Source organism: Pinus tabuliformis, chromosome 7 (assembly GCF_031772625.1).
Source record: "Pinus tabuliformis cultivar Carrire ecotype Pingquan chromosome 7, CPIR1, whole genome shotgun sequence".
Lineage (NCBI taxonomy): Eukaryota > Viridiplantae > Streptophyta > Pinopsida > Pinales > Pinaceae > Pinus > Pinus tabuliformis.
The window spans coordinates 1,766,820,761-1,766,844,708 of record NC_142293.1 but is presented as its reverse complement, the minus strand read 5'-3'; the positions used below and the strand labels follow the sequence as shown (position 1 = coordinate 1,766,844,708).

Genomic DNA, 23,948 nt, shown 5'->3' with positions numbered 1-23,948 from the left:
GGAAATTTTCACGAGATCAACCAACTCCTAAAGCCATAGCAATCCAAGATTTAGCTATCTTCCACTCCAAGGTTTTTCATCCAATGAAGCAAGATGGAGTTTCCTTACTCTATAGTTACTTTATCATCATTTAAATACCTCTCTGATTCTAGTTTTTCAAAAGCATATTTGTTATTCAAGAACCATCATCAAAACTACGTAAGTATGGGGATTTACTTCCAATACTTGAGCTGGTATTTTTGTACATTAAATTTGTATTCTAGTTTGTTTGTTTTGATTTATTTTCAACTAACTCTTGATTTTAATTTTGCATCTCATAAGCTTGAAGCATTGGACAACAAAGAGCTTTGAAGAGAGACATTGAAAAGCTACTTACTTGTATGCATGCAAGACCCCCTCACCCATTTCAAAGATTGATTTTTCAAGGGAAGTCATGAGCATTTCAGGAAAACTGCAAGTTCATACAGGCCATAGGCGTTATTGAGTCTGGCAACTATCTTTTGAAGGGTTTTTTGAGCTTTGTAGCTTGTTGTTGTATATTTTTGAGACAGAGTTTAGCCTTGTTACATTTTTGCACTTTGTAAAGATTTCTATCATATTGTGGGCAGTTCTTTAAAGGCATTTTAACTTATCTCAAGCACTAATAAAACAAAATTTATGTTTTGAGAGAGCTTGGAATTTTTTCCCATGGCATCCCTCTTCCTCATTTGAGAAGGGAATTCTTATGGTTTGGCTGATTTTTTGCTTCTAGTTTTCTTAACTTCTAATTTCATGTTTAAGAATTAACTCATTCCAATCCACATACAATTTTTCATAATTTTAAATCCCCCACATGCATAAGCTTCAACTTGTAAATTTTGAATAAATTTTATCATATGTGCAAACATTCAACATTGTAACAAGTTTTGATTATTCTTTCAAGTACATGCTTCACTTTTTTTATTATACACATTGGTAACTTTTACAGCAATTCTATTGTAACAATCGTAGTTTTAAAACAATCTACTTCATTTGCTTATTTTCCATGCAAGCACATATGAGTTCATTTATATGTTCAATCCTCAAAGTTTTACAAGCTCTCATTTTCCATTTATGAAGCATTTGCATGTAAGTATATTTTAATTAGGGAATTAACACAATCTACGCTCTCATCTAAGCATTTTAATATAGGAATACTTCCAAATCAAGCTTCCAAGCCTCACTAAAATTAACTTCCAAGCATAAGTTTGATTGATAGAAAGTATAAAGAAAAACTTTCTTGGAAAGTTCTTCCATCTGGTATGAAGTAAGGTAAAAGCGTTGTAACCCTACAGTTATGAAGGTGGTTTGTCCCCTTGTAGGAACAAAGGCACATGCTAGATTGTAAGACTCAAAAGATGGGTATCGTTAATGACATATATGTGCTATCGCCCCCTCTTTCTTACAGTGATCCCAATTTTTACCCTTTGGTAAAAGCCCAAGAGGAAGACTTATCACTTAGATTAGGTATTTTAGATTAAAAATAACTAAGACTAATTGCATCTAAATATAGTATAAGTGCATCTCATGCTAATACATCTTATGGTTTTACTTGCAATTGTCCATTCTACTTGTCATTGTTGAATATTTTATGTTGGCAAACATTGTTTCATTTTCCTTTTTCAAGTAGAACACTAATTATTTTTCCTTTTGCAAGATACCTCTATATGTTTTGATTTAGGCATTGATTATATTTTGAAAGTATTTTATATCTTGTATTGATTATCGTGCTAACATCTTTGTTTCCATTTCAGGATTGATTTGCTTTCATGGTTGGAAATATTCTACTTTTGTTTTGAGCAAATGTATCTTTCATCCTTGTTGAGCAATTTATCTTAAAGCACTAGTTTTATCATATTAATGATTTTTATTGCTCATATCATATTTTGCTCATAATTCTTAAAAGTAATCCACTTTCACTTTAACATCTCTCCTAGAACCTCACATTTCTTTTAACTCAGTCTTCCATTAAGGGACCACCCCCCATAGCTAACCTAGGAAATAGCTTAAATGGAGAGAGTAGGGATTTAGTGTGACAGCCTTTTCTCTTAGTTCCTTGCCACCAACCACACCTTGTGGGGTTGAAGATTTTATCACTGACTTGTATGTAGGTTTAGGCGACGGGGTCAACAGAGGATATTATAATTCACAAATAAAAGAATTTGCACACTCAAATGTTCAGACCTAAAAGTGAAATGAACAGACGATATTATAAGTCACAAAGAAAAGAATTTGCACACTCAAATGCTCAGACCTAAAAGTGAAATAAATAGGGGTTGGGTCTTAAAATACTTGTTATAAAAATGTTAGAGGTGTTTTGAATGATGACATAAATACCACTAATGTAAATGACCTTCTCAAAAGCATGATAGAGTGCATGCTTGAGTATCTTCCAAGACTTTAATCTTGGGTATGTGAATGACACTTTCTCAAATGTATTAAACCCCTTAGCACGTGAATTGCCTCAATTTCAATAATGACTATGCAGCTGTCATGTCTAGAACTGAAATTATGATTGCATCTTAGAGAGAGAAGAGATCAAAGTTATAATATGGGGGTCAGGAAAATCTCTCCAACCCTAGTGCAGTCACATAAATATGACCCAATAACATCAAGATGATGTTACGGTGTGTTGTCAATACCATAACACATTAGTCGCAATGCACAAGGTTGGGACTCTAATCAAACATTCAGGGTTTCAGGCGTGCATGAGAAGGGTAACAATGCATAAACCCTAATGAATTTGTAAGGGATGAGAATGATGGTGAGGCGAAATCACTGAGAAAAGGTATTCCCATAAACCCTAATGCTACTGATGTGATCATGTTTCGAGATAAGATGAGAAGGGCGAAGATGATAAGCACCCTAGAGAGTGAGGATTAATTCAAGGTAGGATTGGACACTCAATCGCATACGTCTAGGGTTACAATGATGCAAGGGGAATACATAATTCTCGCAAACCCTAATGCACATGCTGAGGTGTAGTACTAGTCAAGAACCTAAGAGAAGATAGTCTGCAATGACTCTCATCATGATATCGTGCAATGTCGACGAGAATGTGCCCCTAGAGGCATACGAACTAGGTTAAAATAAGAAGGGGATCACTCTTTTGCCAATTTAGGGTTTCTCCCAAACCTTAGTATGGTCAACATAATGAAAACCAAATTGAAGTCTTGTCTGTCCATGCATAGTGCCTCCACCAATTGGCGATGAATAGTATGAAAGTTAAGTTTCGAATTCATGGGAGATTCTTAACACATCAATGAAGCGACAAACCTTCAAAAGCTTAATGCAATCATAAGGTCAGCATCTGAGACAACACATGGTGTGTAGATGCAATGTGTGAAGCGTGAGTGGGCACATCAGCAAGGTTTGATAGGAAGGGTCGCAGGGAAAGTAACCAGTTGAAAAACATGATCAAAATCCTAAAGGCTCGAGGCGAGCAGAGGGGGACCCAAAATTTTGAACATACCCGAAATTTTGGGTGTTGTTGTAGTCGCTACAACAAGGTCTAAGGTATAGATCTACTCCACAGATTCAAAATGTTTGAATTATTCCTCTTTCATAGGTCTGAAAGGTTGCAAGGGTGAACTTCAGAGATTTGGAATTTCACTAAAATGCCCTAGTTTAAGGCCAAAAATCTCTTCACAAGTCAAGGTAGTTGAAATTTCTCAAGGTCTTATATCCCAACATCGTGTTCAAAAACAATTTGCCAAGACCCTTTAACCAAAATAGAAATTTTATCCAAAAAAAAAAATCTTTCAAACAATTCCTCTTCACTTTGCCTCAAGTCCAAATGTTCTTTCTTATCCTTGTCGAGTTTTGTATCTTTATTGGCTTAGATCTGTGTGCAAATGGAGGAAATGTGATGTTTTATTTATATTAGTTGAGTTCATTAATAACCATGACGACTTTAGAGGAGAGTCGACCTGTATTATGTTAGAGCATTATCAATTTCGCCAAGAGGGATCTCAAGGGGATTTGTTAAATGGGAGTGTAAAATATCTTAGACAAAAGCCTAGTGGATTTGTTTCTGTTTGGCATGCGAAATCATACAAGTGTTGAAAATGTAACTAGTATCGATCTTCATAATATAACTCAAATGTATTATTGAAATATTTGTTATATTCATTTATTCCATTCATTATTATTATTATTTTCTAGTCAAAGCATGTTCTTCATGCTTCTAGGGTTTATTGAGTCAGAAGAAAAAAATTTATGAGTCAAACAAACGTACTTGAGTCAAAGTCCCATTTGGAATACTTGTAAGAAAAATTAAATATTTATTTTGAGTCAAAAGAGTCAATTTGTCATCCACAAGATCAAGTCGGTCATGCCTGGACAAGTCGGCCTAGAAGAGGCACCTATTCGACCTCCTAGACAGCGATAAATAGAAGACATTTCGACCTCATTTGATCACTCAACACACATTGATTTTCGTGCCAAATAGAAGAAGAAAGATAGCAAAGTCAAAGGAGAGAGAAAAACTTGAATTTTTTCTTGCTTTTTGTTCACACGTGGGAAGGTGCTAGGCAACTCTACGAAATTACAGGTTCAAATAACTATGTTTGACTAGATTTGGCAAGGTTTGACCAACTTTGATTTTTGTTGACTTTGACTTGGTTGGAGGAGATTTGAAGGAGAGTTGACTTCAGTCTTTGTGGAAGTCTTGGTCTTGGTTATTGGATATCTCACTTTGATCTGATTCTATAAGAAGAAGATTTTTGGGTTTTCCCCCTTGTGGGATTTTGCCCTGGCTTGGAGCCTAATTTATTGTGTTCTTTGTCTCTTTGCGATCTTTATGTTTTAGTAATTGCTTGATGAAGAGAACATAATATTAATAAGAAACCAACAAATATTCACAAGTAATTATCAAGAAAGAGGAATCGACCCTAATCTACTAGCATATTGATTTCTCAACAACAAGCCGCAGATATTCTTGGAGAAGGTCAATTCTCCTTTTCAGAAAGAATATTGTGAAGATAGGAGGTCAAGCTTTCCCATTCCTTTTCCAATAACAATTACATATTCAACGATGAAGGTGATTCTTGCAATTCTTGCCCATTGCTTGCAAAATGCCCTTTCAAGATAGTATGTTTCTAATCCTCTTAAACAATTTTAGCTCAAGAATCCTTGGTTGGTCCCTTTAATATCAAGCTTACAGTCATTGGAGATGTCTTATGCAACATTTATTTGCAAATTTTTCAGGCATCATTAATGATCATAATTTTGCTGCATAATTCAAAATTTATTGGGGAGCAGCTAAACATCCTCTTACCAAAAGTCATACCTATTATGATTTGGCCTACTATTACATGCATGCCATGGAGGGTCTCTCCTTGTAGTGATCTGTTTGGCTGTGAACATCATTAGTTGTTTGATTGGTTTTCACAATTTGGCTTCTTGATCTTTATTGCTAAGCAACTAGGCACAACCAAAAGGTTTTCATCCTAACATATCTTGGAAGTGTTTAGTTGCATCTTAATATGCACCATTCATTGACCTCTCAACAATCTCAAGAAAACTCATGTGAACTGCAATTCATCAATGGCCCTTACGTCAACATCAATGACAAACCTCTCAATAATTAATACAATGTCATGTGATGGTATGCTTAAAAATTAACTAGTCACAATGGTTGAAGAGTCATGTCCTTTGGTTGGATGTGTCACTTCATTTATTTGTTTAGTGTTGCAGTGCAAAATGTCACCATCAAGGTCTATCATAGACCAAAGTGACACCCACTTGGGTCTATAGTAGGGAAAGACATCAAAATGGAAGCCGAAATGCAAGAAGAAGTCCATGGAATCCCTACCAAAACTAGTGCTTTGCCTCTCCAACGCCACTAGAACACTAGCAGGGAGAGTTGCAATGCTCTTGTTGGATTGTGAAAAAGAGTTTTTGCACTCCAGTTACATATCAAAAGAGAGTTGAAGTGGCTAGGATTCGCAAAGCGAATGGATAAGGGCAAAAAAGGTGAAAATCAATCAGTTCTAAAAGATAAGGATGAAAGGACCATGTCAAACATAGGGTTGGTAAAGCGAATGGATAAGATCAAAAGTGTTCAGTTCTAGAAGATAACGATGAAAGGACCATAACAACATGAACAAAAAAGTGTCTAGATACATATAATCACTCCTCCAAAGCTTTCTATATAAGCAATGTTCCCCATGGAACAAGGGGAGAAAAGTTAATGTAACAAAATGTTGTTGGAATGAACTTATCGAAACGAGAAACCAAGTTCTCGTTCCAACAACATTTCATTACATTAACTTTTCTCCCCTTGTTCCATTGAGAACATTGCTTATATAGAAAGCTTTGGAAGAGTGATCAAATGCATATAGGCACTTTGTTGACTATGTTTGATATGGTTCTTTCATCCTTATTTTTTAGAACTAATCAATTTTGAACTTTTCTGCCCTTATGCTTTTGCTTTGCCAACTCTAGCTACTTCAACTCTTTTTGTTGTGAAATTGGAGCATTGCAAATCACCTTGCTAGTGTTCTATGGGCGTTGAAGAGGCAAAACACTAATTTTGGTAGGGTTTCCATGGACTTCTTCTTGCATTCCAACCTCCATTTTGATGTCTTTCCCTAGTAGACCCAAGGGGGTGTCACTTTGAGCTATGATAGACCCTGATGGTGACATTTTGAGCTATAACATTTAGAGGTGTATATTTATGATTATTTATCAATACATTTATAGTTTGTTATAGTTATTTAGCTCATATGGTAAGGTAGGTGATGGGGTGTACTAGCAAGATTAAGTTCAAAAATCAATGCTTGGGATACAAAATTGAGTTCACATTAATTGTCAATAATCAAATGAGCCAAGGACTAATTAATTTCACAATTGTGACAAAAGAGGGAGGAAGTAGCAAGAGTTAAAGAGGTAATCATTAAGGTCAAATTGGGATCAAGGATAGAAGGGTTAGCCAACTCAAGGAGATCTGATTTCAAGGGTTAAGGTTTAACAGTGGGGTTAGTGAGCAAAGTTTTAACCTCTTCGCAAGCTTTCAAGGTGTAACAATTTGTGGTGTTATGGGTAATTATGTGGTTGAAAATGCATAATCTAGTTGCTCCATATGGGAGAGGAGAGAGTGTGTGAGAAGGGAAAACACGAGTTTTGGTAGGGTTTCCATGGACTTCTTCCAGCATTCCAACCTCCATTTTGATGTCTTTCCCTAGTAGACCCAAGGGGGTGTCACTTTGAGCTATGATCGACCTCGATGGTGACATTTTGAGCTGTAACATTTAATAGCGTATATTTATGATTATTTATTAATATATTTATGTTTCCTATAGTTATTTAGCTGATATAGTAAGGTTGATGATGGGATGTAGTAAGTTCAAAAACCAATGCTTGGGATACAAGATTGAGTTCACATCCATTGTCAATAATCAAATGAGCCAAGGACTAATTAATTTCACAATTGTGACAAAAGAGAGAGGAAGTAGCAAGAGTTAGAGAGGTAATCATTAAGGTCAGATTGGGATCAAGGGAGGAAGTGTTAGCCAAATCAAGGAGATTTGATTTCAAGGATTAAGGTTTAACAGTGGGAATAGTAAACAAAGTTTTAGCCTCTTAGCGAGCTTTCAAGGTGCAACAATCGGTTGTGTTATGGGTGATTATGTGGTTGAAGAAGCAGAATCTAGTTGCTACATGGGGGAGAGGAGGTAGTGTGTGGGAAGGGGAAAAGGCAAAAAAATTCAACAAGACACCAAAGTGACTCTTCGCAACATTTTTATTTTCTATAGCAAAGATACACATGAAAGCCTCATTAAGAGTGGTGTTGGTAAGCAAGACGACATCATGCCACATAAACCAAAGTTAAATATGACAATAAGTACCTCTTCTAATTCAATGCTCTAAAGTTGAGATTGGAGCTTAGAAAAGAGCTTAATGAACTACTATACTATCTATCCAAATGACTACTACAATTGCAATCAACATGCAAAGAGATCCTCATAATCATTGACAGGATAGAAAAGAGTCAAGACCACAAAGTAATTATGAAAGTCGATGGGACCCAACTCAAAACTGCCGCAGTGGGATCCTGAGTGAGTGCATTCAATGCTTGGAATATAAGGGAGGTGAACAATGAGGCCATCCTACAACTCCAAAAAGTGCTCTAGGTAGAAGGACATCTTTGAGCCAAGGCTCACCCAGGGGGATGTCCAAGTGACTTGAATGTATAATCTGTAAATATCCTCTCTAATGGCATAATTCAATATCTGACGAGTTGGAAAGAGATTTGTTGGTCTGTCAAGAGTGAAAAATGGAGGAAGGCGATCTGGGGAGATGGTCATCAACTGAAGGAGCCAAGATACCTCCACGAACCATCCACAAGCACGACCTGAAGGGGTAACCAAAGCGATGGCCTACAAAGAACAAAGTGCAAGATAGGGGTATCTCTCTCTCCCAGTAGAAACCTTTGTAAGCCCTGACTTTATGGAGGAAAAAGACCCAGTGGAAAATGACCTCAAGGTGAAATTGGTGGACCCCAAACTCTGTTGAATAATGGGATGCAAAACTATGCCTTTGTAGCAGATGATATGAAAGATAAGCAGGGTCTACACCCTCTCCACCGTGGCCCAATCTGACTGTAGTAAACTAGGTCCCTGTTAAAACTGGCAACTAGAGCCAAACTCCATGTGGGTCATCTTACTTATGGCAGCTGATATTTTTCTTGGATCCCTCTCATTGAGAGGTGTAGGATTGATCTAAAAATCATCCCATTCCGATAAGTATTCATGGAGTTATGAATTTATTTGTGTTATAAGCCAATTTGTCAAGGTCGGCCAACAACCAAATAAACCCCACATGTGCTCAACGTTTTAGTATAAAAGGAGATGACTTGAGAGTCATTTCAACACACACTTCTATCTTGATTTCTCTCCACTTGTCTTGGGTTTTAGTGGAAGAGAAATCTAGGAACGGAAACCCTAGACGTTGGAGGAAAGAAGACGAAGGGTGTTGCCCTAGAGAGGATGCCCTAGCCGCAGTCTACCCTAATCCAAGAAGACGTAGTCATGTTGTGAAGGAGATAGCCCTAAGTTGGAGGCAAGGGAACTCCATCTTAGCCACAACAAAGGAGAGCTGAACAGTGTGGTTATAGAAGCTTGTTTCATGATCTTTTGGAGGGTTGAGTTTGTCGTAAGGGAGGCCGAGATTACTCCCTAAAGGGTCGAGATAAGGAAAGGTTGTTGCAGCCTGTGTGGAGGAGTTCTTAGGCGCCCAACGCGTGGTAAAGGGCAGTGCAGACTGATGTCAGTAAGCCACAACCCTACCGACTGTTTGGAGGGAAGGCAACGTATGGTGGTTTGAGTGGGCTATAAGTGGCAGCGGAGGTCTGTGGTAGGCTGCAAGCCTAGCCACTCCAAAACAAGGCAGCGTGAAGGTGTATTGGGGGTTGTCTATGCCCAGAACAGCAGTGATGGGAACCACCACTTATCCAAGGGTAAGCCGTAGTCAAGAAGGGTTGTTTTAGTAGCTGATCAAGGGTTATTACAGTAGGAAAATATGCCCTAACTAGCAACAGTGGGACAATAGTGTCGTTGTACATAGCAGCGATGGTTCATGGTGGATACATGGACGGCAAGTACATGATGCACAAGGCGCAACAATGCCAACAATGGGACAGCAGTGTTGTTGTACATAGCAGCAATGGTTCAAGGTGCTGCAAACTCATTGGACAGCACAATGACAGGACAACAGCATAGTAGGACAGTAGCATGTTGGGATAGCACAATGATTAGGACAGCCATGACATTGTGCAGCAGTGGCACAATAGGACATCGACAACAGCAAGTACATGGTGGCAAGCATGGTGTTGCTAACACATTGGTACAGCTAGGCTATGATGCTTGTTGGAGCATAACAGTGGGACAGTAGTATAGCACATGGGACAGCACTGTAACATAAGGTGCAGCAGTATGATGTGTACAGCATGAGATCCAGCATTGTAATGATGGGTGCAGCATGGTGCAACGCAGTGAGGTGCAGCATGATGATGAGATGCAGCACAATGATAGGCGAAGGAGTCACCTTGGAGAATCAGTTGAAGCAGCATGTCTTCAACTGATCTCATGTATCATCTTCCTAGAGATGATCTTTGTTCTTATCTAGAAAAGTCAAAGTGTTGACTTTTGTTGTAAATGTACTATCTCTCTCTCACTCTGTTGAACTATTAAAGATCATAAAAGAAGAATTGATCAAGGGTTTCCCCACATTGAGGTTTGTCCCTGGCTAGCGCCACATCTTGTGTCCTCTTGTCTTGGCTTGTCTTCTGTGATTTATGTTTATGTTCTATCTGCAGTTTACTTCAATGCTGATGTGATTGCTAATCTGGAAAAGATACTAAGTTAACTGTGAAAATTGAAATAAATTGCTCTAAGCATAGAACATACCTAAACTTAACATGGTATCAGAGCTGAGGTGAAAACAAAGCCCAAGCAAGAGTGAAAGAGCAATCATCGAAGACAGTTGGGAAAGGACAAAAGGCTCAATGGATTCTTCATCCATCTTCAAATTCACTGAGGGTGAAGTCGAAGCAAAGAATATTATCAGAATGGCGCAGCGGAAGTTTCTGATGGCCTAAAGATCACTTCAATGGGAAGTCTGGATCTATGGGTGGAAAGAAAGACAGATGCCTTGTTTATAATAAGTTCGGCCATTATGCGAAGGAGTGTCCAAATGGCAGGAACACATCACTTGATGATGATAACAATCATTCCAGGGACATCTTCAATGATCAGAAGAATGACAAGTAATACAGGTCATCAAGGAAATGGCCGACTCTTCAGAGAAAGCAAGGAACCCCAAGTATGAAGAATCAAATGTTGTTTTTGGTAAGATAAATAAGTATTATCTTATATTGGCCCTCTCCTCCAGATTATGTGGGAATCTAGCTTATTGATTATAGTGCTTCAAGGCACTTCATCGGATAGAAGGGTACTCTCTCGAATTTGGTAAGAAATGGAAACAATCGTGGGATTATACTTGGAGCCGATGCCACCTATCCCAGAAAGGGTGTACGAAATTTTACCCCTCAATTGAATGAGAGTAACTCGATTCATGTACAGAATCTCTTTTATGTACCTAATTGCAAGAAGAACCCGGTGTCCACTTCGACAATGGAAGTCAAAGGTTTCAGGGTGGCATTCATCGATGGAAAGGTACGTGTTTGAAAATAGAATTTTCAAAGATCCTTTTTTTTCCATGGGTTCAGGGTTGGCAATTTATATCAAGTTGCAAGATGGTCCATTGGGGATATCTCATCTATAACATCGAAGGTCTACTTATGGGGCCCTACCTGATGTGAGTCAAATGGTGACAGGGATGTCTGAATTCAAGAAGAACATGAAGGTACATGTCTGAGATGTACCGAAGGAAAATCTTACAAGGGGACCATTCCCCTTATGTAGCTGCCATAGGTTTGGAACAACCCGAGGAGTTTGAGATTCATGATTGAGAATCTCATGTATACAGGTGGAAGAAAGCTCTCTATGGCTTGAAGCAAAACACCCCGGGCATAGTATGAGAGGATCGATAGCTGTCTGATGAAGCTGAGATACACTAGGAGTGAAACCGATCCAAACCATTGCTCAAAGGTTGTGGATGATAGACCTCTCATACCAACACCTTCTAAGGACGACCTATTTCTGACAAGTGCAGACCCTCTCATTTGCAGGATTAAGAGGGAGTTGGATTCTGGATGTGGAACGGTAAACTACAAGCCCGTGACTACCTCGAGAATCTTAACTTTTAGAAGTTATGTGGTAGTGATGCTAGACCAGATTTGGGAAATGCCTCTGAGTTTCATAAACTCATTCGCGTTGATGTTCTTGGTGAACTTCCGTCCGGACATATGTTCTGCAATTAGCATGATTGAGCCTGAGCCTCACTGGATTGGTGCCAAGAATCTTCTGAGATATCTTCGGGGCACAATCTCTCATGAATTGAGATACACTGCCGGAAATGTGAAGCTACATGATTATTCGAATGCTGACTAGGCAGGTAGTGTGGAGGATCGCAAGAGCACTTCTGAGTGTTGGTTCTCTTTGGATTCTGCTTCAATATCATGGATGAGCAGGAAGCAAAAGTCAGTTGCTATAAGCACCGTCGAGACTGAATACATAGCTACGAGTATGATCTCGTATGAAGCTGCCTGGTTGTGGAAGCTCTTTAATGAGCTGTTTGTACACATGATGGATACCACCGTGATCTTTTGTGTCAACCAAGGGGGATTTGATTGTTGAGGAATCTCGTATTCTATGATTGCTCTAGCATATAGACATCAGATACTACCTTATCAGGGATATGGTACGTCGATAAGCGAGGAGGCTCCATTGCATTGAGACTGATGTATAGGTCACAGATATTTTGTCAAAGCCCCAGGGAAAGGTCAAATTTGTGACTTTCCCGAACAATTTGGATTCATTGAGAGACCCTCTTATGAGGGTCCTGCATGTTGCATGCATTGAGCTATGGGAGCTCTGGGGGTACTTACTGGAGCAACACGCGACCATAGGGCGACTCACCCTCCCCTAATGGTGCGCTATGTACAGGGTGAATGGCTCAACCTTCCCCTATGATACCCAGAGGCGACTTAGGGACAGGATGAATGGTTCTCCTGTCGAGGCATCCTACCCATTGTACGAATTTACAGGGTAAGTTCCACAGAAGAATACCAAAAGGACACCGCTCACAACCAGATCTCAAATCAATACACCAGTATTTTTGACGTGGTTAAAACCCTCAGAGTGCAAGGAGGGAAACAGTCCACGGCCTGTCCCAACGTGGGTACAGACAATTTATTAATCAAAGAATGAAAATTTACATAAGCTTCTCTCATGCACGGATTACCCGAACAATGACCCTCCATGCGCTTTAAATAGAACTCATGGACCAATCGGGTGTCAAGCCACGGATCAAGTGTCGGTAATACCGAGGTGAGAGTGAACCGTCGGATCACTACATATCGTGACCGTCGGATTGTAAGTTACAAAATGTACAACGGTAAAGAAACACACTTTACCTAACTCTAACCTAACTCTATACTAGACCAAGTTGAACTTAACTATATCCTATGTGTCGGAATATCCTAACATCCCCCCTTAAGAACAACTTGGGATAGGATTGAAGGATTTACAAATATGACACAATAGGAGAAGGAAGGAGGCACTAGAGCCTATCCCCCCTTAGTGACAACTTCCTGAACTCCAAGCATATATCGAAGTTTAGTGAACTTCGCCTCTGTGAGAGCCTTTGTGAAGATGTCTGCAACCTGATCATCCGTTGGACAATATTGCACTTCAAGAACATGGTCAAGAATGAGTTTTCTGATGAAGTGCATGTGTAGTTCAATGTGTTTGCTGCGCTGATGCTGGACTGGATCTTTGCATAGCTGAATGGCACTTTGATTATCACACCAAAGTGTGGTTGGATGCTGCTGCTCAAAGCCAAACTCTGATAGGATCTGACGAAGCCACAAGGCTTCCTTACTAGCTTCCACGGCACCACGATACTCTGCTTCTGCTGACGAAAGAGAAATGGCAGCCTGTTTCTTACAAGCCCATGTAATAGGTCCTGAACCAAGAGTGAAGACATAACCGGCAGTAGACTTCCGATCATCAAGGTCACCAGCCCAATCAGAATCAGTGAAACCAACTAACAGAGGAGCTGCTTTGGCACTGTAATGAATCCCAAACTGTATTGTACCTCGAACATAACGAAGTATTCTTTTAGCTGCTTTCCAATGACTTTCACGGGGGTTTTGCATAAAACGAGCAACAAGGCCAACAACAAAGGAAAGATCAGGACGAGTATGGGTTAAATACAAGAGTTTTCCGACAAGTTGACGGTATAAGGTAGCATCAACTTCAGGAGAAGTACAAGAGACTGAAAGTTTGACTCCAGACTGAAAGGGAGAAGGGGCTGGCTTACAGTCTTCCATGTGAAAATGACGAAGAATATCACAAGCATACTTGGACTGGGAAAGGAAAATACCCTCTTGGGATTGCAAGACTTGAAGACCGAGAAAATAGTGTAAGTGTCCTAAGTCTGTCATTTCAAATTTCTTTTTAAGGCTGGACTTCACATGGTTTATAAGGTTGGGATCACTACCAGTAAGAATAAGATCATCAACATAAAGAACAAGGATGATGAGAGAGTTGCCCACTTTCTTGGTGTAGACAGTATTGTCAGAATGACACCTAGAAAAGCCAGATTCTAAAAGAAAGCTATCCATTTTGGCATACCAAGCTCGAGGAGCTTGCTTGAGGCCATAAAGGGATTTCTTAAGGCGACAAACGAGGCTGGAGTCTGTTTGTATGAAGCCAATGGGTTGTTCCATATAGATTTCTTCCTGCAAGTCCCCATGCAAGAAGGCAGATTTAACATCCATTTGATGTACTTCCCATTTTAAAGAGGCAGCAAGGGAAAGAACAAGGCGGATAGAGTTCATTTTGGCAACTGGAGAGAAGGTTTCAGTGTAGTCAATGCCTTCAACCTGTGAAAAGCCCTTAGCAACTAGACGAGCTTTATGTTTGTTAACTTTCCCATCTGGTCCATACTTGGTTCTGTAAACCCATTTGCATCTAACAAGTTTGCGTCCCTTTGGTAGAGGAACAAGATCCCATGTATCATTTGTCATCAATGAATGATATTCTTCATTCATAGCTGTTTCCCAATGTGGATGGCCTGAAGCTTCTGCAAAAGTGTCAGGATCATGATTCACTGGAGCTTGAGCCAGTAAAGAAGAGGCTCTTTCAAACTGAGAACGTGTACGTCGCTGATCTGTAGGATCACCGGCAAGATCACCTGCTGCATCCCGAGTAGCACGGACCCATCTTGGAAGTTGAGGATCCTGAGAAGGTGGGGAAGGATTATCATCCTCGCTTTCATCATCAGAAGAAGAAATGTTCTCAAAGATAGAAGAGATGGGAAGAGGTGGCACATCCGCCGGACTAGGCTCGCAGGCCGATTTATTTTCATCAAATTTTACATCTCTTCTAATGATAACATTTTTGGACTTAAATGGAATAAGTCTATAGCCTTTTACATCTTCAGAATATCCAACAAAAGTACATTTCTCACTCTTAGGTTCTAAGGCTTTATGCTTTTCATCTGGAATATGGGCCCATGCTTCACTTCCAAACACACGAAAGTGACTTACATCTGGTTTAATGGAACTCCAAGCTTCTTCTGGAGTGATATTCTCTAGAACCTTAGTAGGAGTGCGATTGATTATATAATTTGCACAATTAATTGCTTCGGCCCAAAAACTAAGACTGAGTCCTTTAGATTGCAGCATACAATTAGCCATTTCCTTTAAAGTGCGATTTTTCTTTCAGCTACACCATTTTGTTGTGGAGTGTATGGAACAGTATGTTGCATTTGAATGCCATTTTCGGTGCAAAAGGTGATGAATGCATTTTTAACATATTCTCCACCATTATCAGTTCTTAGCTTAAGAATTTGATGTCCAGATTGTTTTTCAACGAATGCTTTGAAGGCCAAAAAGGTGGTAAATACTTCGCTCTTGAGTTTTAAGAAGTATACCCAAGTGCGTCTAGAGAAATCATCAATGAAAGTTAAGAAGTACTTGCAGCCAGAGAATGAAGCAACAGGAAGAGGACCACATAAATCACTGTGCACAAGCTGTAAAGGGGCTGAGGCGTGCCAAGAGGCACGTTTGTCAAAACTGTCCCGATGATGTTTTCCGAGTACACATCCGGAACAAACACCATCTTTGCAAGATACCATAGGAAGACCTGTCACCATGTTTTCTTTACAGAGATGCTGAAGGGAGCGATAGTTTAAGTGACCATACCGCTCATGCCAAAGTTTGCTCACTTCATCATTATGAGCAACAAATACTGAGGGAAGATGGGATGACCCAAAGTTGTGAAACTTATACAACCTTTTGGAATCATCAGCAAGACCAGTAGCTAGAATCTGTTTAGGATCTTTTAGATCCTTGATTACAACATCATGAGGTGAAAATTCAACGATTTTACCTTCACCTGAATGAGTTATCTGATAGACAGATAGAAGGTTGCAGGATAAGTTTGGAACACATAATACATCATTGAACTGACCATTGTCTAGATGAACAGTTCCAGTCCCTACAACATTAAGAGATCTATCATCACCAACATATATATTTTTGGTGTTACAATCATTTAAAGAAGAAAACATGGCTTGGTTTTTGGCCATGTGACAAGAGGCTCCAGAATCAATGAGCCACTCATGAGAATGAGAAGAAGAAGAAGATACATTTAATGCATAACCAGACTGAGATGATTGACGATGACATGCAGAAATGCCGTTCCGGAAGTTGAAGTTGAAGTAGGCTCCAGATGGATGTTATGTTTCTTCATTGCGGCTTCCAAGGCTTCCATCTTCTTAAAGCATTTAGATTCTAAGTGGCCATCTCGATTACAAAAGTTACAATGTCTTTCAGTCTTCTTCCATTTGTTTTTATTGGGCTTATCATATTGCTGAAATGATCTTTCATCTTGAGGCTGAGTTGGTTTAGGACCATTCCTTTGAGGATAAGACTTCTTAGGATTCTTTGAATTTGGATACTGCTGGGCGGCTAACGCTTTTGTGGAAGAGTTTCCAAGATTAAGAAGACCAAGGTGTAAGAGTTTTTCTTGTTCTCTTATTAAGGAATCACAAAAGGAGTCAAAGGAAGGGGGCTTGTAGTCTTTGCCTTGACAAATGAAAGCTTCCCTGGTAGAATGGAAAGTGGAAACAAATACAGAGTAGGCTGGCCCTAACTTAGTGAGGATGGAATAAATAAGGTTACCATCATCTTTCTTAACTTTAACACCTTCCAAGAGATATCTAAGGTTCTTGAATTTTGACAAGAAATCTTCAATGCAAGAAAAATTATTAGGATCCAAAGTAAGCAGCTCATTTTCAAGTTGATGGGATCTAATTTCATTTTTAATCCCAAAAACTTTAGCAAGTTTTTCTAATGCTTCATGAGGAGTTTCAATTTCTGCAATGTGGAATCTAAGATCAGGAGAAACAGACATTCCTATCAAGCCACGTGCTTGATCTTGTCGATTTTCCCATTTTTCGGCCTTGTCTTCATCTTTGGGTTTCTTCTCTTGGTCTGTGGCTATTCTGAAGAGACCTTTACTTCTAAGTAAATCTCCCATGTAGGCGACCCATTGGAAGTAGTTAGTGCTGTCAAGAATGACTTGGCATGGACTTTCCATTTTTGAAAAACAACTGAAGCTGAAGATGCTGAAAGTGAGTGGTCCAATGGATAGATCTCGAAAAAATAGGCGGTTTTAAAAAAAACGGCTCTGAAAAAGGCTTCCGGATGAAGAAGTTATGGCTTTTTGAAAAAAATTGTTGACGTTGCCGGCAAAGTGCGCGAATGTGCGGGAATGAAAAAATCCGCCCCCACAAAATGGAGACTTGAACCCAAGACCTCTACTCTCTTAAAAGGTCTTTGAACCAATTGATCTATACAAAAGATTTGAGAGAGAGAGAGAGAGAGAGAGAGAGAGAGAGAGAGAGGGGGGGGGGGGGGGGGGGGGCCTCGATTTGCGTGCTTGCCTGGGAAGACTCTTTTCCCTACAAAACACAAAACACAAAACCCAACACGAATATCCAAAGAAAAACGAACCTTACGGCTCGAAGTTAGCTTTAGCCAAAAAACTAGAAATTTTTAAAAAAATCTCAAAGTTAGCTTTTAGCCGAAAAACTAAATATTTTCCTCAATGTTTCTGATTTTCCGAGATCACACTAAGGTGCAGGGAAAAGAGCATACGCATGAGAAAAATCCTTTCTTTCTGTTTCTGATTTGCCCAGATCGCACAGAGTCGCAGGGCAAAGAGCATACGCAGAAATGAAAGGTATAGATCCGGGAAAAAAAAAGGCTAAATAAACCGAAACCGAAATAAGCAGAGAGAAAATGACAGTAAACTGCAAAAAAAAACACTGTATACCTCCCGATCTGAAAAATGACGCAGCTAGGGCTACCGGAAACCTTTTCGCGTGAAACGAAAGGGGTTCCTCACTGAAACAGATGCTCCGAATGCAACAGAGCAGTCCTCTCGGCCCGAAAGCAGTCAGAAACAGCAGATCTAGGAAACGACAGCCGCATGCAGTTCTACCGGCTTCAGATTTGGATCACCAACGGACGCGGCCCTCAAATAGCTCTGATACCATGTACGAATTTACAGGGTAAGTTCCACAGAAGAATACCAAAAGGACACCGCTCACAACCAGATCTCAAATCAATACACCAGTATTTTTGACGTGGTTAAAACCCTCAGAGTGCAAGGAGGGAAACAGTCCACGGCCTGTCCCAACGTGGGTACAGACAATTTATTAATCAAAGAATGAAAATTTACATAAGCTTCTCTCATGCACGGATTACCCGAACAATGACCCTCCATGCGCTTTAAATAGAACTCATGGACCAATCGGGTGTCAAGCCACGGATCAAGTGTCGGTAATACCGAGGTGAGAGTGAACCGTCGGATCACTACATATCGTGACCGTCGGATTGTAAGTTACAAAATGTACAACGGTAAAGAAACACACTTTACCTAACTCTAACCTAACTCTATACTAGACCAAGTTGAACTTAACTATATCCTATGTGTCGGAATATCCTAACACCCATGCAGTCTGGGACTCATGGGAAGTACCTCTCATCTGGCCAATGAGAAGGGAAATGGGCTTAGGGGCCATAATAGTACTTTTGATGGATGCATCGTTGTATCTATCATACTCCCTATGCTAGGATGACCTCCATTGATCTAGGATCAATGAAACTGATCTGGGATCAGTATGAGTGGTTTGAGACACTCTATTGTGATATTGATCTGGGATCAATAAAACTGACTTCAGGTCAATAGAGAATGGTATGAGACATTCTCGATCAATTCTTCTTCTTCATGGTTCAACAGAGCAGACCAGACCAATGCAAGGCACTGATGCCAGAGATAGTACAGTCGGACATATGGATCAGCAAATGGAGTTCTCCCTAGTTGAGAAGGAGTGTTAAAATTGGAAACTAGGGCCAAACTCCATGTGGGTCATCTTACTTATGGCAGCTGATTCTGATAAGTATTCATGAAGTTATGAATTTATTTGTGTTATAAGCCAATTCGTCAAGGTTAGCGAGCAACCAAATAAACCCCACATTTGCTCAATGTTTTAGTATAAAAGGAGATGACTTGAGAGTCATTTCAACACACACTTCTATCTTGATTTCTCTCCACTTGTCTTGGGTTTTAGTGGAAGAGAAATCTAGGAGTGGAAGCCCTAGATATTGGAGGAAAGAAGACGAAGGGAGTTGCCCTAGAAAGGATGCCCTAGCCGCAGTATACCCTAATCCAAGAAGACGCAGTCATGTTGTGAAGGAGATAGCCCTAAGTTGGAGGCAAGGGAACTTTGTCTTAGCCGCAACAAAGGAGAGCTGAACAGTGTGGTTATAGAGCCTTGTTTCATGATCTTTTGGAGCGCTGAGTTTGTCATAAGGGAGGTCGAGATTACTCCCTAAAGGGCCGAGATAAGGAAAGGCTGTTGCAGCCTGCGTGAAGGAGTTCTTAGGTGCCCAATGCTTGGTAAAGGGCAGTGTAGACTGCTGTGGGTAAGCTGCAGCCCTACGAACTTTTTGGAGGGCAACGTATGGTGGTTTGAGTGGGCTATATGTGGTAGCGGAGGTCTGTGGTAGGCCGCAGGCCTAGCCACTCTAAGACAAGGCAGCGTGAAGGTGTATTGGGGGCTGTCTATGCCCAGAACAATAGTGATGGGAGCCACCACTTCTCCAAGGGTAAGCAGCAGTAAATAAGGGTTGTTTTAGTAGCTGATCAAGGGTTGTTTTAGTAGTTGATCAAGGGTTATTACAGCAAGCAAATATGCCCTAACCAGCAACAGTGGGACAGCAGTGTTGTTGTACATAGCAACAATGGTTCATGTTGGATACATGGACAGCAAGTACATGATGCACAAGGCGCAACAATGCCAACAGTGGGACAGCAGTGTTGTTGTACATAGCAGCAATGGTTCATGGTGCTACAAACTCATTAGACAGCACAATGATGGGACGGCAGCATATTGGGACAGCAGCATGTTGGGATAGCATAATGATTAGGAGAGCTATGACATTGTGCAGCAGTGGCACAATAGGACAGCGACAACAGTAAGTACATGGTGGCAAGCATGGTGTTGCTAACACATTGGTACAGCCAGGCTATGATGCTTGTTGGAGCATAACAGTGGGGCAGCAATCTGGCACATGGGACAGCAGTGCAGCATAAGGTGCAGCAATATGATGTGTATAGCATGAGATCCAGCATTGTAATGATGGGTGCAACATGGTGCAGCGCGGTGAGGTGCAGCATGATGACGAGATGCAAAACAATGATAGGTGAAGGAGTCACCTTGGAGAATCAGTTGAAGCAAAATGTCTTCAACTAATCTCATGTATCATCTTCCTAGAGATGATCTTTGCTCTTATCTAGAAAAGTCAAAATGTTGACTTCTGTTGTAAATGTACAATCTCTCTCTCTACTAAACTATTGAAGATCACAAAAGAAGAATTGATCAAGAGTTTCCCCACATTGGGGTTTGTCCCTGGCTTGCGCCACATCTTGTGTCCTCTTGTCTTGGCTTGTCTTCTACGATTTATGTTTATGTTCTATCTGCAATTTACTTTAATGCTAATGTGATTGCTAATCTGGAAAAGATTCTAAGCTAACTGTGAAAATTGAAATAAATTGCTCTAAGATAGAACATACCTAAACTTAACATCCCCAAATCTCGAAACCATAAAGGACCATGGGTTTGATAAAGGTCTCCATGAGGTGGAGCTTGGTTGAGATGTCCTGGAACTGGGTTGGAAGGACTATCGCTCGATGAGGGCTAAGGAGTTGTAACCTTTACAAAACCAATGTGGGAGTTCCTATGGCATGCTAAATCTAGAAACTGTTAACCGTACCCCGAATTCCAAATAGGTGTAAGATGTGGCAATCTCAATATCCGTCCAGTGATAGTAGAAGTGTATAGAATAGTTATGATCTATGCATGCAAATTAAGCTCAAATTGAGTTACACAAACACCTGAGAAGAGTGCGCAATAATATGATCTTGTCCATGGCAGACTACAGACTATGCATATCAATAAATAGCACACACATATCCATCAGTTGACCTCGCTGACTTTTGCATAGAAATACACACGTTAAAGAACCTTACAACTACAATTAGGGCCGTTTTTAGTATACAGATAATGGTTTTGTTCAGAGCTGTTTATATATGATAATAGTTCAGATATCAAATGGTTGACTGGACAAACTACATTCAAATAACTAACTATTTTCTATTTTCAATCTAGATTTCAAGCTCTAGTGAAGATCTCTTCTGTCAATTTATTATTCTCCCCATGTAGCAATATAAATAAGCTGTTTGATAATCTATTATACTAATAGATTTCAACGAAAAGAAAAAGTTACTTCATTCTATTGGTTTGTACTTATAGTCATACCTATACATCCCCAGGTTGCGTTCAGATTTGGGTTTAAGACAACCACTAAAGCTCAATTGGACTTTGATTGGCCTAAACAAGTTTAACTGGTACCCTGTGTTTAAAGTTGTTATGCTTGATTGTTTCGTGTGCATGATCACCTGGACATTCCAAGGTGGGTTTAAGAATGGGGTCATAGGCAACCTATCAAGCTCAATTGCACATTGATTGGTCCATACAAATATAGTTGCCACCCTGTGCAATCTGCCAGAGATGTTTTGACTATAATGCAGGAGCATCTACAACTCCTGTTTTTTATTCTGTTCATCATAAACTTAATTTTCTGAGTTGCTGAATGGGGCATCAAATTCCATACTAAAAACGTCACTGTGAAAATACCTACAAAGTAGCATTGGCATTCAAATTCAGCGAGCCACTGGGGCATTGGTACCCTAGTGAAGCTGAAGATTGCTAAGTCATCCACGAGAGTTCCATTTTTGTTGTGATCCGCACAACCCTTATGGCACAAATGTCAAAGGGGTGAGAGGTAGGTTACAAGTCCCAGGCGATTTTGGTAGAATAGCTACGCCTCAGACATGGAACCTCGGACGAAGGAAGTCCGCTTTCTACTGTGAAGCGCCTCGACATACTTATATTTATACATACAGGCATATAGCTGGAAAGACAAATAAACTACTACGGACAGCTGGAATGGAAAATAAAGCGTCAAAATAGACAAAAACAAAAATAAGTAGCTGAAAAGAAAAGGAGTATGAAAACCAACCTCCAGAGCATGGCTGTCTCTGTTGTACTTCATTAGGTCTTTAATGATCCGGTCTAGCTCCCATTTGGCAGTCTTCCTGCCTTCATTCAACCACCCTTCCAGCATTGCGATTGCATTGCCCTGACGATCCGACGAGCAGCATATAGCCTTGTACAAATCGAAAGGCCGCGGCTCCGGTACTGGTTTCTCTGTCATTTCCTCGTGTAAGGTTTTTCCAGCCGCAAATGCCTGCGTTTGAATTGCTCTGAAGATCCCTATTTTCGAAACCCTAAAGTGATCAGATGAATAATTGAACCTATAAAATTTCCCATTCATGAAAAGAGTTTCACGAAACACTGATCCATGAAGCTCCCTGTAAAGTAGGATTTTCAGGCGGCCAGGGCACAAAGGCGCCATGTACTTCTGGCCGAATCGTACGGATGAATTACGATTTGAAAAATGGGTAAACCTGCATGTAAGTAAACGCCTGATTAAAAATACATCGACGGTTTCCTGAGTCTGCAAATCCCGAAAATGAGACGATTGAAATAGTGGGGAACTTAAAGCTCTTCCTTACCATTTAGAAATTGCTGAGAAAACAAGTGACTTCATTGCTGCGAGCTTGAACATCTACGAAAATAGGAATCATCCATAAATTCCAACGTTGGATTTCTTCATTGCTACAATTTTTGTGTTTGCGGGGTAATACACAGCTTTCTTACCATTTTCAAAATGAGAAAACAAGTAACCTGATCGACGCTACCTTGAAAGTGTGTCAGCTTCCACAAATACCGACGTTCAATTTCTTCATTGTTTGAAATGTCATGTTTGCTTCTCACCAGAATCCAATTTATATAAAGTTATTATGATGGCATATAAAGTTATTATGGTACTCATTAATCACTATTAAAAAGCAAAATTCTTGTAACACAAAAAAAAATTGTGCTATTTTCAAGATAATGTTAGAAAAATTGATTCAGAGGGAGAAAATTGGTTTCAAAAGCTTCAACAATCATGAGTTAACACATATAAGTAAGTCCAAGTGCACTTGAGAAGTGCAAAAGAGCAAAAAATAGGAAATGGAAATCAAATTGTTTTCCTAGAAATATTTGGTTTGATGAGAAATGCAAAATGGCAAGAAGAACCTAGAAAAAGGCAAGCAAGAAGAAGATGAATGTAAAATTATATAAATAGATACTAAAAATGAAAAAAGACGAGTTCATGCAAACAAGGCGAGAAGAGTTAATATATCTAGGCAAGAATAACCCAAAGCGTTTTTTGGCAGGAACTTCAACCAAGGAAGAAGCAAATCAAAAATAATATTATCGTCAATCAATGGTTTGAATGTGCAAAACAACTCTATGAGAGAGAATTGCAGGCGGAGCCCCCCCAAGATCAACACAACTACAAAGCTCTTCACGTTACAAGAGGTGGAGATTGAAATTAAGAAGCTAAAAACAAGAAAGGCAAAGGACTTGGTTGAACTTCAAGTAGAGTATCTAAAATGGGAATGGACACTCTTGCACCACACATCATGGAAATATTCAACAACATCATTCAGCAAGGATTCTCAAGAGACTGGACAACTACCCTAGCAATACCCCTTTTTAAAAGTAGAGACATTAATAATCCTTCCAATTATAGGACCACTATGATCAATCCTTTG

At 39.9% G+C, this 23,948-nt stretch overlaps 1 protein-coding gene across 4 annotated transcripts in view; it reads right to left on the bottom strand.

Moving 5' to 3' along the window:
* The window catches only part of LOC149255423 (large ribosomal subunit protein mL101 (rPPR4)-like), a 51,156-nt gene extending 28,033 nt beyond the window's left edge, over positions 1-23,123 (bottom strand). For 2 of the 4 annotated variants that reach the window (XM_089460483.1, XM_089460481.1), the window contains exons 1-3: positions 23,005-23,100; positions 22,860-22,912; positions 22,304-22,751 (exon numbers count right to left, since the gene is read on the bottom strand). In XM_089460483.1, coding sequence (XP_089316609.1) covers positions 22,304-22,751; positions 22,860-22,912; positions 23,005-23,007 — 504 coding nt within the window. In that variant the 5' untranslated portion in view covers positions 23,008-23,100. Of the gene's footprint in view, positions 1-22,303; positions 22,752-22,859 lie in introns of all 4 variants that reach the window. The other 2 variants (XM_089460484.1, XM_089460482.1) reach the window with 2 other exon arrangements.
* Between the last annotated feature and the right edge of the window lie 825 nt (positions 23,124-23,948).